Below are 14,213 nucleotides of genomic sequence, written 5' to 3' on the forward strand. Positions count from 1 at the left end.
CATTGGTGAGATTAAGTGAGGCTATTGTCACTGTTTCTTCTCTCTGTGCATGCAGGCAGATGGATTGACATCAAAATGCAAATCAGTGTTTTCATGGGGGATTTTGTGCATGACTGTGACCCAGTCAGCCTCAGGTTATGTTGGGTAACTGAGGAACTGCCAGCCAACTGTTGATAATCACACTCTTTCTGCATCACATGAAATGCCATTCAAAGTGCTGAAACAATTTGTCAAATAGATTAGCCCATCAATAGATAATTATTCATTTTAGTCATAATTAAGAACTCGGCGGTGTGATAAAGGCCAAACACTTTGTCATTTTGTTCTGTTGTATTTTTGTGATAAGACGTACAAATAGGAAAGTTTCACTTTTGACTTTTAGAGCGTTTATAGTTTCATGAATTTACCTAATTCATTTGTGTAATCACGAAGTTATAACCAACTAGCAAAGGCACAGACAGAGAACATGAACCACAAAATGAAAAAGGATTTAAAAAGCTCTGAGGTTTGTGGTAAATGTTTTACTGCAGTGTGGTTAAGAGAAAAGCAAACAGAGCCGAGGAAGTTATTCACAGTGATTACCAGCTGACATTTTAACTCTGGTGTCATCCTCCAGATAGGAGTGAGTTGTGGTAAGTTCACCTGGGCACAGAGACAGAAAACTACAGGAGCAAGGCTGGGCAGAGAAGTACAGAGCAGTAGCAATGGGAATTATGGCTCTTTTTAGTGATCTGGGTCATTCGGCTCAGCTAAGCAAGAAGAGCCATCTCTGTCAGCTCCTAAGCGGTTCTTCATTTGGGTACCAGTTTGGTTTCATTTAACCTGCTAAATTTAGCAATGTCATGACATACTATTGATATTTGTGCTGGTATTTTACTCTTAATTATGCTTAATTTTTTGATTAATGAAAATGTAATGTAGTATTTTTTCGAAATGTGCTGTCCCATAAAATATACTGTGGTTTAGATGAAATCTGCTCACTGGCTGGGCTGTTTGACACACCTGATATGAAACATTGTTGCACCATTAAGATGGTGTCCCTCACGCATGGTGTGCCTGTGGTGGAACAGTATGGAGAATAGATCATCCCTACTAATTAATCAAATTACACAAAGACACATACAAAATATAGAATGAATATATATATATATATATATATATATATATAGATATATATAGATATATATATATATGTGTGTGTGTGTGTATATATATATATATATATATAAAGATTTATTTTTGGGCCTTTTCATGCCTATTAGATAGAGGAAGGACAGTGGATAGACTCGGAAACAGGGAAGAGAGTTGGAGAGACATGCGGTAAAGGGCCACAGGCCGGTTTCAAACCCAGGCAGTCCACATATATGGGTAGCACCTTAAACCACTTGACAAAATATGTGCGCCCAGATTATGGAATATTGTTAATAAGAATATGAAACGGCTCTCAAAATGGGATTCAGATCTTATGGTTCAGGTAAAAGAGTCAGCTCTTTGTACCGGCTCATTCACAAACGACATATCACTGCAGAACAGGAACACAAAGGGTTGTGGAGGTCTGTGTGAGACAGTGACCTCATTCATTTTAATGTCCACCCAAAGTTGTCTGACAATATTGCTCCTAACTTTAAGTGTCAACAGTGAAGCTCCAAGGAGAAAGCTTTAGAGCCGCTGGTTTAAAATGCACAGATCGATTATGTCTATAATGGGGAGCATAAAGAAGCATTTTGATGCAGTCATTAAACAAAGGGAATATAACAAATTGTTATTTCAAAACTGACTTAAGAGCTGACTTATCTGAAAACCTAGCAGCACAAGCAGATAAGTTCGAACAGCAAACATACACAGTGATCAATCCCTAACTGAAAATTGTGTTAGAGTCCTATTCTTGCTAATGTTACCTATTTCCAGCTTTTATCTTTCTTTTGTTTGTATTTGATGCATTTTATCTGTATTGTGTAGCCCTAGCAAACAGTAAACCTCATATTTGAGCTCTATCTTAAGCTTTTGTCCAGCTATGGATGATTTTTTCATTATTTTCTTTTGAAATATGGCCCAGACTCTTAGAATTTTAACTTACATTGTCTTTTCTCTGGCTGATAAATCAAGAAAACGAATGAATCAAGAAATTACTTTTTTGTCAGACTTCCTTTGTTTATAAGATTTTCAACCTGAACACAGTAAGTGGCACAACAACAGCAGAACTTCCATCCCCAAGTGTGATGTCAAAGAAAAAGGCAGCTGAACAGTTAATTTGCCCCAGTCAAGAAATACAGTGTTCCCTTTTAAGGAATATCTCAATTTCAGCTTTAAAATAAGTGATAAAAAAATTTTGCATGTTGAATACTGAGCTGTAAAGATGCTTGTGGATTAATTTTGTTTCTTTAAGACAAAATCAGGCTAGGTGCCTCCCCCTTTCACCAGACTCTAGCTAAGCAGAAACCTCTGATGATGAAAAATGAAACTAGGAAGTGCAAAAAAAGTGCAGTCCCTCAAGTGTCAACTTGAGGCTGGCTACTAAACCACATTAGGGCCTGTTGGCACCTATATTAAAATGCTTATTTTTACAGCAGAAATAAACATTTAAACAGCCTAATTCAATAAAAGGTTTTGGTCTGAATATAATATATAAAATCCTGTCTCTGTGATCGTATTAATGATAAGAGTTATGCACACGTAAGGTAAACCCCCCCCCGACAATCTGCACTCTTGAGCCCCAAAGTCTAGTTTGTTTGACAAGTGTGAGTGCTGCATACAGGGCTAAGGCATGGTGCACTTCCTTGCCCCTAGTACGGTTTGAAGATCAGGGTTTTGGCATGGTATGACTGCTCATGCACATACACAAGCACAAGTGCACGACCTGCATGTGGCGTATACTCAATACAACCATTCCTCTAAATCGGTGGTAACCTGTCACGCCAGATAGACTGTTTCATATCTCCATTGCATGGATGTATTTCACATTCATCTGGTGTGAGATGAAGTGTTTTTGGAAGGGCAGGGCTTTTCAAAAAATTTTTGGAAGGTAATTGGAGGAACGTTCTGTCTGTCACATTCACAACGGCCAACCAGAGTGACAAGGCAAAAATAACATTGTAAGTATGCAGTTCTCTTGATCTAGCAGGTCACCGTTGCTGTAGATTGTTAATGGAAGAGCTTCTCAGTGATTAACACTGATGCGAAGCCCAGGAGATGTCAGGAGACATGCAAGAGTGTCCTCTCTGCTGAGACAAGCTTTTGGTGTGGCTATTTGCTCTTGTTTTAAAAAAAAAGAAACGTGGTCCAGTTACAATTAAACTGTCGCGTTCCTACAGCTACATCCAAGCTAATAGCTACCTCATCAGCAGCCATAGGATACACCGGCAAACCCCACCCATAAAAATCACAAACCCATGCTGAAGCAGATCAGGAGAAGAGCAAAAACATCCTATCTGTCATGAAAAGCTTTCAGTGTTGCTCTCTGCCCTGGTTTTGTTTAAATTCAGTGCATTTCTGACAAAACTGCTGCACTGGCTAAGTCCAAGCTAATCACTCCAATAGCAGCCATTGTGCATACCCACTCACACAACAACTTACCCTTTACCCCTGTAACTCTCACAAACTTATGCCGAAGCAGGTCAGCAGAAGAGTGAAAAAATCTTTCCCATCTGACCTTGTTTTTATTCTTTGTCTCACACAGACTCGGGTTCGGTCCTGGTAAAACTGACGCTAAGCTAGAACCACATCCAAGTTAATCTGCATTGGAGGCAGCCATTGCATATGACTTTGAATACAGGTTAGATCAGTGGTTCCAAACCTTTCTTCCTTGGGGCCCCCCTTAATTAAACATCAATTTTGATTGTTTTCATTGATAAAATCCTAACCTGCAAACACCTGTTCTTACCAAATATCTATAGATGCACTGTCTATTTTTACAACAGCATAGTAGGGCTACCATAAAAAGTAAAGGAACAAAGAGGAACTGTTAATTCTAGAGAAATTGCTTGGAGCAATGTGGATGCAGGCAAGTAAGGGAATGGGGAGAGGATGTCAAGCGTGCTTAGGTATATAGTCTGAAATAGCCAGTTGTGTGGAAGAAGATCATACCAGATGAAGCTGTTTTCCATGTAATAGTACTGTAGCTGAGAGCCTTATCAAATTATACTTTTTACTGGGACTGATCAGTAAGGAAATTGTTGTGATTCTAGCCAAGAATTATCACTTAATTATTATCGTATGGGCTTGGAAGAGACATTTCTGTAAACTGGGGTTATCCAACCACTTATTGCAATGTTGTAAATTCATGACTCTGAAACCTTGACATTTTGAGCTTCTAGTGTAAAAAGCTATAAGGTGTTAGACTCAAAAATTGTGAGTTTTTTTCACAGAAATTTAAAACTTTTCAAACTCAGAAACTCTGAATTTGTTGGCTTGAAAATATACAACTTCAGTCTCAAAAATGTTTTAACAGATCCTCTTTTGTTTTTATCTTTTAGGGTGGCCCAAAAACCTGACATACATTATGTTTCTAATCATGATTTTTAAAAAGTATTTGCATATCTAATGTTGACAGTGTCAGAGCATGCACTCCTGCTCAGACTCGGCACAATCTAAATTTTTTTAGAAGTCATTAGGCCGATTAAATAAACATGCTCATTATCAGTGACATATCTTTTTCTTCTGGCACTACCCAAAAAATCTTATGTGGCCTGTGCATCCCATTTAACCTCACAATTATCCACCAACCCATTGCTTCATTTCATTTCAACTATGGATCAAATGATCTATGGATGTATTTTACATCCCACAAAAGTATTTCTAAGAAAATGCAGACTCTTGGGTAGAACAAGGTTGAGTACTACTGCTCTAGATAATCATTTTAAACATTGGCAGTGTTACAACACTGTATCTGACCAAAACAATCCTACATAGGCCTCAAACTTTGTGAAGTTACTGTCATGTTGTCTGTGTATTTCTTTGTTGTTCTGGTACTGTGAGACCACACAGCTTGTAACTTTTTGTGTCATATTATGACCTGAGGATGTATCCATGCCAGATCCAGATCCAGATCTGATTAGGACTGGATCAGTGTGGTTGTAGGCAAGCAAGGGATTGGAGAGGGGATGTCAAGCATGCTTCAGCGTGGTGCAGAGTAACTGGGCCTAGTGTTGGGGCATGCCTGCGAGCATGGCTCATTTGACTGGCTGGGGGGGTTGTATTGCTTGCCTGTCTGTTCGCCTCTCTACCGGGATGCATAATGCCTACCTCGACTCCACATTTCCAATATGGCAACCACCATCATTGGGCTATAAAACTTGGTTTCTGACAATTGATGATATTATTGAAACCACGTCCATATTAAATTTGCTAAGCTAAACTCAGGACTACAGACTAAGAGCCTCGTATATTTTATATAGCTCTTGGCCTAAAAAAGTGATGAAAATCATTTGTGAATTGCAGTGTTGACATAATATCAGGAACAATTCAGCTTCCACCACAGTTTTGACATTCAAACTGGTAAACACAGACATGCAAAGAAGCCTTTCTGTTTTTCAGCTCAAAACTGCCAGAATATGTTTCTAAATCTGTGATGAAATGAATATTGTTAAAAATTTTCATACACAGAATTCAATGTAAAGAGAGAGGGTTGGCATGGAGCTGGTTTGAAAACCACGACACTAGGAGCTGCAGCAGTTCAGCGAGGCTGCAGTCACACACTCAGACAGGCTGTGCAAAAGAGCCGCAAGCCTTCAGTTAGAAATAATGAATTCTTGAACATGCAGGCTGACGGAGCCAGTGACTGTTCCTGGTTTGAAATTTTTCAAATGGTATGGAGCAACAATAAATCAACGACAACATTTGTGGCTGCAACTCTCTGCACATAACATCACAAGGTGTTTTCTGTTACACAGTCAATACAAGGAGCTCTAAGCCGTATAATGTATCTGATATTTTATGTGCTTTGCAGTTTTGATACAACTGCTTTATTGTTTGTCCCTAACACAAGAAATGGGATCTTTTCAACTAGGCGAGAAAAAATACAACAAAACAGAGAAGACAGACAGGCTACATAAGAAAATTTGAAAAGACTGACAGTGAGAGACATTTCAGTGCCATAGCTTGTTGCTGTCATCCACTGATAAGAGCATAACACACACATACACACGCTCGCTCCCTGCCCCTTGCACTCTTCCGTGGGGATTATCGTCACCCCCCAAAAACTGAAAATCCGTTTGTCTCACTCGCATCAGTCTCCTTGGCTACATCTGGCAGTCGATTTTAACAAGCCCTTGAGGGCTCTCTGTGTGTAACGCTGAGACAATTTAGCTAGGGACAGTCAAACGAATCAAGTGTGTTTTTCCTTGATATAAAAAAAAAAAAAACATGAAAAGAAGCTGTAAAAACACAGTCAGGCCATGTTACTCTCAGTCTGTCTGCCACTTCTAGCAGAGACGCTTCACTGAGAATTACTGCCTGTTGAAGATAAGGCTCTTGGTACAAACATTAGATTTCATGGTTTTGAATGTGTTTTGACAACTTCAGGAGGGTAGCAATGGCTGAGCAAGAGCCATGAAAAATAAAAGAAAAAAAATTTCTGAGTATATAAGATGAATTAATGAGGCATTCACTGAAGAAATCCTTAATGCACTTTTCTTTTTTTTTTTTTACATATTTGAACCTTAAAGACATCTTGTGTTGCACCGTGGAGTGAGAAGAAGTGAACTATGAAGTATTTCTCCAGCATTTTAATGACCAGAATGTGATGTTCCCTCCTTCCCTACACTTGTCACAGCTCAGTCGTTGGTGAGAGGTTGAGGGAATGCGTACAGAACATGGTGTATATGTGTGTTAATGTGTGTGAGTGGCCTAAATGTAGCCTTCTTTCTCATTATAACAGAGAATCCTATTTAATGAGAAGGTATTTGTTGATGACCAGTTATTATGCATAGACTCATTAATTATTCTAAACAAAGACGTGTCGGCTCAATCATTGTATTTATTTCCATCATGGTAAAGTAAAATCCAAATGCTGTAGACTATTTCCTTAACTTAAGGTGATTAAAGGCAAGTGACACAGATTTAACAGCACAGCCACACAGTACCACACCCTGAGGTTCATGCTTAAATCGCTTGATGCACAGATGCCACTATCCCAACTTTTTCTAAAAGTTTTCAACTTTCAACATTTGATAAAATGTTTTTGTACAATTTCAAATATAATGTGGGATTTGTATGTTTTTAACATTGTTCCATTCTGTTTTTTATTTTTCATTTTTTTCCATGGAGTCATAACTTTTAGTGATATAAGGTTGTTAATGTCCAATTCCAAACTATTCAAATTGTATTTTGATATAGAATAATAGGAAAGTTGTTGCATATCCCTTGCATTGGTACACCTTGTGTTTGCTCACTGGTTAAGTTAGATTCTTACAAATAAAGTCCATGCAAAGTTGAAATTAATCATTTAAAGTTCTTGTAAGGTGATAAAAAAAACAGTATTTTAGGTTTGTTGTTGTGTTATGAACCACAAACCCAAATTTTGGACATGATAAACATCTCTAAGTTTGTAAAATTAAGCATTGAAATCATAAAAAAGAGGCAGTAGAATCTGCTCTAGCATGGTGTGGGTGTTTCAGTCAAATGAGCTGAAGCCACGCCCACTCAGGAGAAATACCATCCTCTGAAATTGAAAATGCATCAGATCAGAGCACAGTTGTCTGACTCTGTGCTAGAGCAAAAAGACTGAAGTTGGGGGTTGAATTTACTGTTTTCTGGCACAAATCCCCCTGTTATGATACTTTAATGTCCTGTAGGTCACCGTGGCTTTTAGATTCTGAAAAATTAACCTCACAATGAACAAAAAAAAACAGCATGTAACGGCCTGTTAACTCTCAATGAAGACAGTGACATCAGCTAAAAACAGACTGTACTGAGATGGACTGCTCAGGGATCTTATATTATTGTAGCATTAGGGGGGCAAGGTAATTCCCCATGATGATGTCATGGGCTCATAAATTTGCCCTGTCCAAATTAAACCAAGCCAGGAAAGATGTGAACAATTTTCTAACAGTCTATATCCAAATTCAATCATACATAGATCTCAGTGTTTTCACATGTTTGCAGCAACCATATTCCACTATATCTAGTGTGTTAAGACACAATGTTTCTATTTCACTTTACATGGACTTTAAGGTTCCATTTTCTACATCACCTATCCTGTTCAGGGTTATGGGGGGCTTGAACTGATCCCAGCTGTCACTGGGTGGGAGGCAGGTACACCTTGGACTGATCGTCAATTATATAGCTGACATATAGACACCATCAACCACTCACACCTAAGGTCAATTCAGAGTCACCAACTAAACTAACAAGCCTGTATTTGGTCTGTGGGAGGAAGCCAGAGAGCCTGGAGAAAACCATGCACGGTGAGAGTGGGCAAACTCCACATAGAAAGGCTCTGTCAGACCAGAATTCAAACCAGGATCCTTCCTGCTGTGCAACAGCGCTAACCCCTTTCACTTCGAAAACACTGACTGACGCTACTGCTCTTAACGCCAGATAGCAATAATCAAATCATTGCTGTGGCAGTGGCACACATGGTTAATTATCTGTTCTGTAGACTGTATAGGACATGGACGTTGTAGTGATGCCAGCCATTCGCAAGTGGCATTTTGAAGCCAAAAAGTGGCAGTTGCCAAATTGGAAATGCTAAAAGCCTATAGCCCTCCAAGCAAACATTTTCATTGAACTCACCTGTCAGTCACATCAGCCACACCCTTACTTACATACAACTTTCAGCCTAAATATCATCAAAATTGATGAATCGGAGAAAATGTTTTTCCCTTTTTTTATTTCAAATCAGCCTGTTAGCATCTGTCTACTATTACACTTGGGTCTACTTGGGTTTGTTGCTTTGTCTTGGGTTTGTTGCTTTGTTTTCTGTTTGCTTTTGCACTTGTCAAAGCACTTCGTAAACCCATGTTTTTAAAAGTGCTATACAAATAAAGTTATTATTATTATTATTATTATTATTATTATTATTATTATAACTGTCAAAATTTGATACAGTGAGTTCGTCTACTAAATTCTTCAAAAATGTTTTTAACTGTTTAGCCCCTCAGCTCCTACAGATAATCAACTGCTCCCTTCAGTCCGGTATTTTTCCTCCATCATTAAAAACAGCTGTAGTAAAACCTCTTCTTAAAAAAAGCAATCTCAATCCAACAGTCACTGCCAACCACAGACCCATTTCCAACTTACCATTTCTCAGTAAAATACTTGAAAAAACAGTCTATTTACAGCTCATCAACTACTTAACATCAAATAACTTTTTAGACACTTATCAATCTGGCTTGTGTATTGTAGGTATGTGCTTGCATGCTTTAATCTGTGTGGTGAATGTGTGATGGGTGTGTTGTACTTATTTGACTTTCTGCCTTCTCTTTTCTTCTGTACCTTCGTTTTTGTTTTAACTTGCCTATGATTGTGAAGCACATTGCGTTGCCTTGAGCATGAAATGTGCTAAAGAAATAAAGTTTGACTTGACTTGACCATATAGGTTTGATTTAAGGCTGTCAAACTGTTTAGTTGAATCTCTGAAATTCTGTACTTAAATGTATTTAATCTCACAGTTTGTTACATTTTTTGCATTTTTTTTTTAAATTTTGGATTTTTTTTTTCTGTCTAAACTTAGTCCTGTTATGTCCTGTTTGGATACAGGCCTGCTTTTATTTTAATTGTCGCTCCATGTGGTACCTCCTTCCAGGGGTGTAAAGCAACTAATTCTATTTACTCAAATTACTCTAATTAGTTACTTTTGAGGGTGCTTGTAGTTTTTTGAGTACATTTTGAAATCAGTACTTTTACTTCTACTTAATTCAGTTATAGCCAGAGTAACTGTACTTTTACTTTGGTACAATATCCATGTACATTTTCCACTTCAGTTGACCTTAAAGTAGCACATGGAGAGAGGAGGATTCCACATCACATCCCACATCAGCTGTTGTATTCTACTTTTTTATAGCAGCATGACTCTACCTGAAAAACTTGGTTGGAGTTCTATTCTCATGTTGTAATTTCCCATAGGAAAAGTTTGTCTTTTACTGTACAACTCCTCAGTCGCTGAGGAGAGCTAAGAAATTAAAGAAAATAAAGATTAAATCTCAATATGTCCTTCTGCTATAGTAAATTACAGAAGTTGCGATATTTCTATAACCTGAAATGTGGTAATAAATAAATAAATAAATAAAATTAGAAATACATTTTAAAATAACAGTTTCAAACATTTTTTGCAGCAGAGTTGTTATGCTCTACACAACAGGGAAACAGGAAATCTTTTTTTTTTTTCAAGAATAGTTTGCAAAAAAAAAAAAAACTTTAAAAAAAGTTTTTCTTATTTAAAATGATCATTCTTTGCAATATATCATATGCAATTGGATCAAAATTAGTAAAAACTCTAAATTTACTACAGTGATCATAGTAGTTTGATAATGATGTGTAGATAGATAGATAGATAGATAGAGAGAGAGAAAGAGAGAGAGAGAGAGAGAGAGAGATGTGTATATTGCATATATTCCCAGCCCAAAGGAAAGAACACTTTATGTTAAATCTAGCCAATATTGTGTTGGTTATATTATGTAATGTTTAATTGCTTGTGTTTGGATCTTAAAAACTTTAGTAACTCAAAAAAAAAAAAAAAAAAAAAAAAAAAAAAATTACATGTCAAATCAAAAATTTAATATTGGAAAAAAGAAAGTTATTCAACCCTTTTAGCTATTTAGTACTTAGTACTTTAAAGTCCCTGTGAAGTGATAAAAAAAATCTTTATTTTAGGTTTGCTGTTTAACAGGCAACTGTGTTATGAACCACCAGGCCAAATTTTAGCCATGGAAAACATTAAAATTAAGCTTCAAAATCCTAAAAAATGAGGCAGTCAAATCTGCTCTAGGGTGGTGTGGGCGTGTCAGTTGAATGAGCTGAAGCCACGCCCATTCATGAGAAATAAGATCCTGTCAAATTTAGAAAAAAACAAAAAAGCTTCTGTTCAGAGCGCAGCTGCCTGGCTCTGGGTCAGAGCAGAGAGACAGAATGTGGGAATAAAATGTACTGTTTTCTGGCACAAATCTCCCTGTTCTGATACTTCAATTGACTGGGATGCCACAGTTTGTAGCTGGCTGCTAACTTGAAGGTAGTGACATCAGATAACAACAGACTGAATTGGGATATACTGCTCTGTGATTTTGTAACTGTTCAAGGAGATCAGTCCACTACTGACCTTCTGAGCTGTCAGATCCTGGAGTGACTTGGCTGACATGCCTAGGCTATAGGTTGCACACATCTTTAACTGAAGGGTGTGCCTGCGCCGTTTGCTGCCAATTATCCAGGCAGTAATGCGTTTAAAACAAGTCCACTTTATTAAACTTCCAAAAGCAATGATGTAAACAATGTCCATAATAGCAAACGACATAAGCTTCCATTTAAAGGTGAAACACAACTCGTGCTCTTGTGGTCAAAAACCCTTAGCCCTTGCGGGAACAAACACCTTACCCGTACATAGAGATCTTAGTATTTGTAACTAAGCTGCAGCCAGGACATGTTATAGGTCTTATAGTAAATTTTAATCAGATCAACTGTACCTGAGTACAATAGTACTCACCTCTGCCTCATTCACACAGATGAAATTTCTCACTTGCTGTCCTTGCATATGAATGACATAGATTGATTTAGTCTACAGTATTCTTGCTCTGACTGCAAAATGGTAAAACTCAGAAACTGTACTGATCGATATGGGAAAAGCAATTTTGAGCCTACAGTACAAAGTGGGCATCACATGAGAACAATTCTAACTGAGGCTGTAATTGTCATTGACATAAGGCAGGGCTGTGAAACAGGGCTGCCATGCAGAAATGGGATCATTGTTCAAAGGTATAGACACTATTTCAGTTCGTGAGAGGGCTCATCATAAACACTCACAGGACTCTAAAACTGTCCAGCTGTACCTGTGAAGCATTTCTGTGTCCATGTGTCACATGGGGACAAAGATCTCACAGGAATATGCCATTTTAGAAAATGAATGATTTGTAACTATAAGTGGAATCACTATGTACTAAATTAAAATGATTGTGTGTCTATCATCATATTAATTTTTGTTAAACTGATAAAATGTCACAAGATCTCTACTAGGCTATTTGATGCCCTTATCTGATACACCTCATTTTATTTTTTCTGGCTTTTATATGCTGCCCTGAAAGGATTCTCACTCTACATTACCCTAACATTCAAGCGTTACAGTTACATTTATTACTATTTGTGTGAAGCAGCCTAATCCCAAACCAGGCAGCATTTAGCAGATCAACTGAATGGCTGACCTCATATTTACACATGCATCATTAAACTGATTCTCAAACTGATACTAAAGTTTACATGCCCTGAGACAAAGGCTTCCCTCAGACCCACCTTATGAGCACAGACACCCCCACGTCCTCACAGTTCTTGTAGACGATCCCCCACGTGTCCTGGATGATCTCCCTTTCAGCGTCGGTGAGCGGCTCTGAACGCTCCGGACGATCGTCACACTCCACGTCTCCTCTTCGCACTCCCAGCATCTGCGGAGGTGGAGGTGGCGACTCCCTGCGAGACATCCTCGTGCGGCGCAGCAGCCCAGAGGCTCCCAGCAGAGCTCGGGGGAGGTAGGGAGCAAGGGAAGGGGGAAGGGAGACAGAGAGCTGAGACCCCACGGCGGGAGCTGGGAGAGGAGAGTCGGGATGAAAAGAGGAGGAAGAGGAGGAGGAGGAGAGGGAGCGGAGAGGAGAAGAGGGAGGCAGTTCTTGCAGCTGGGGAAAGAGAAGGGAGAATGAAGCTCCCAGACCCCACTGCCACCCACCACTTTCTCTTACCCAGAAACTCTCCCTCGACTGTCCTCTGTCGAACTCAAAACTTATTTCTGTCAGTGTTTTGCTCTGGTTTCTCCTCACTTCTTCTACTTCTCCCTCTCTCTCCCCCAGTGAGGGAGATGCCTGTCAGAGATGCTGCTGTTGCGCTACCGTCTCCTCTGCTCCCCCTCTCTCTGATCCTCTCGCTCCAGTGAAGGAGATGAGCCGCTCGGAGGCTGTGGTGTGTGTTGTTTGGGGGCCTGATGGAATGAGAGCAGGGTGGAGAGAGAGAGAGAGAGAGAGAGAGAGAGAGAGAGGTGGACATATCTGAAGGTAAAGAACAGGAGGGAGAGAGAGAGGGACATCAACCCTATGACACAAAATTACACACCCTGTCTCTTTACACAGGTACATATTGACACAACATTGACTAGGAATGTGCATGTGCGGAGAAACATTAAAATAGATTCAATTCTAAACATATGAATTATAATAAAGCATAATTCTGGAGATGTTTTGTGGTGCTGATGGTAAAAAGAGGTGGTAGGAGTGTGCTTAAGCAATTAATAAAATGAATTGTATTTTGAATGAGAAGGTGAAGCTCACAAGGTTTTGGAGTTGTGTCTTAAGTCCTGAGCCTCACAGCTAAAGAAATTTCACAAAATATGCAAGTCAGCCAAATGCATCCTCATTTATAATGCACTCATATACAGCACCTATAAAAAGTATTTAATGGGAATTTAGATCTAAACTTTCATGAAAGATAAAATGCAAAATATGCTTGAATTTCTGTTGTTTTAGAGTTATTGAAGGACAGAATATAAGAATTGACCAAAATCAGAGCTTGAGACACAGACCTTGAAAAAAAATATAAATCTGAGGCAGACACAAAAATTGAAATCAGTGCATCTTTACCATTTTCATTATTATGGTGTTCAGCATATTTTTGGTACCTTTTTTAAGGATCAACGGAATTGGATTTTTGTCAATATCCATAGTGCCAGTATAACAAATATAAATGTATTTTTGATGATATTGATAGCTATACTGAGAAATAAAGGAAGTTCAGACCTAAAACTTAACTTTTAAGGAGGAACAAAGACGCCAATTTCAATCCTTAAAGCTCACTTTAAAGTTTAGAAAATAAAGAGGAACAAAGAAAAGGACTTCAGGTGACGTAGCATTGTTGGTTATATTTAAACTTATTCCTGCATACAGCCAATATTTAAAACTTAAATGTGTTGTTTTCATGTCTGTAGATGAAAACAGATGATCAACTTATTAAGCTGCTCCCTGTCAATATCATGTCAGTAATATCATGCACCTCTGTGAAAGATATAACAGGCCTTCAGTTAAATCAAATAA

The 14,213-nt window shown here is 38.4% G+C and overlaps 1 protein-coding gene across 1 annotated transcript in view; it reads right to left on the reverse strand.

Moving 5' to 3' along the window:
• The window catches only part of cygb2 (cytoglobin 2), a 31,991-nt gene extending 19,374 nt beyond the window's left edge, over positions 1–12,617 (reverse strand). Inside the window, exon 1 of the mRNA XM_041786124.1 lies at positions 12,433–12,617. Within this exon, the coding sequence (XP_041642058.1) occupies positions 12,433–12,617 (185 nt within the window). The remainder of the gene's footprint in view (positions 1–12,432) is intronic.
• Positions 12,618–14,213: the final 1,596 nt, after the last annotated feature.

Source organism: Cheilinus undulatus, linkage group 4 (assembly GCF_018320785.1).
Source record: "Cheilinus undulatus linkage group 4, ASM1832078v1, whole genome shotgun sequence".
NCBI classification, from domain to species: Eukaryota; Metazoa; Chordata; class Actinopteri; order Labriformes; family Labridae; genus Cheilinus; species Cheilinus undulatus.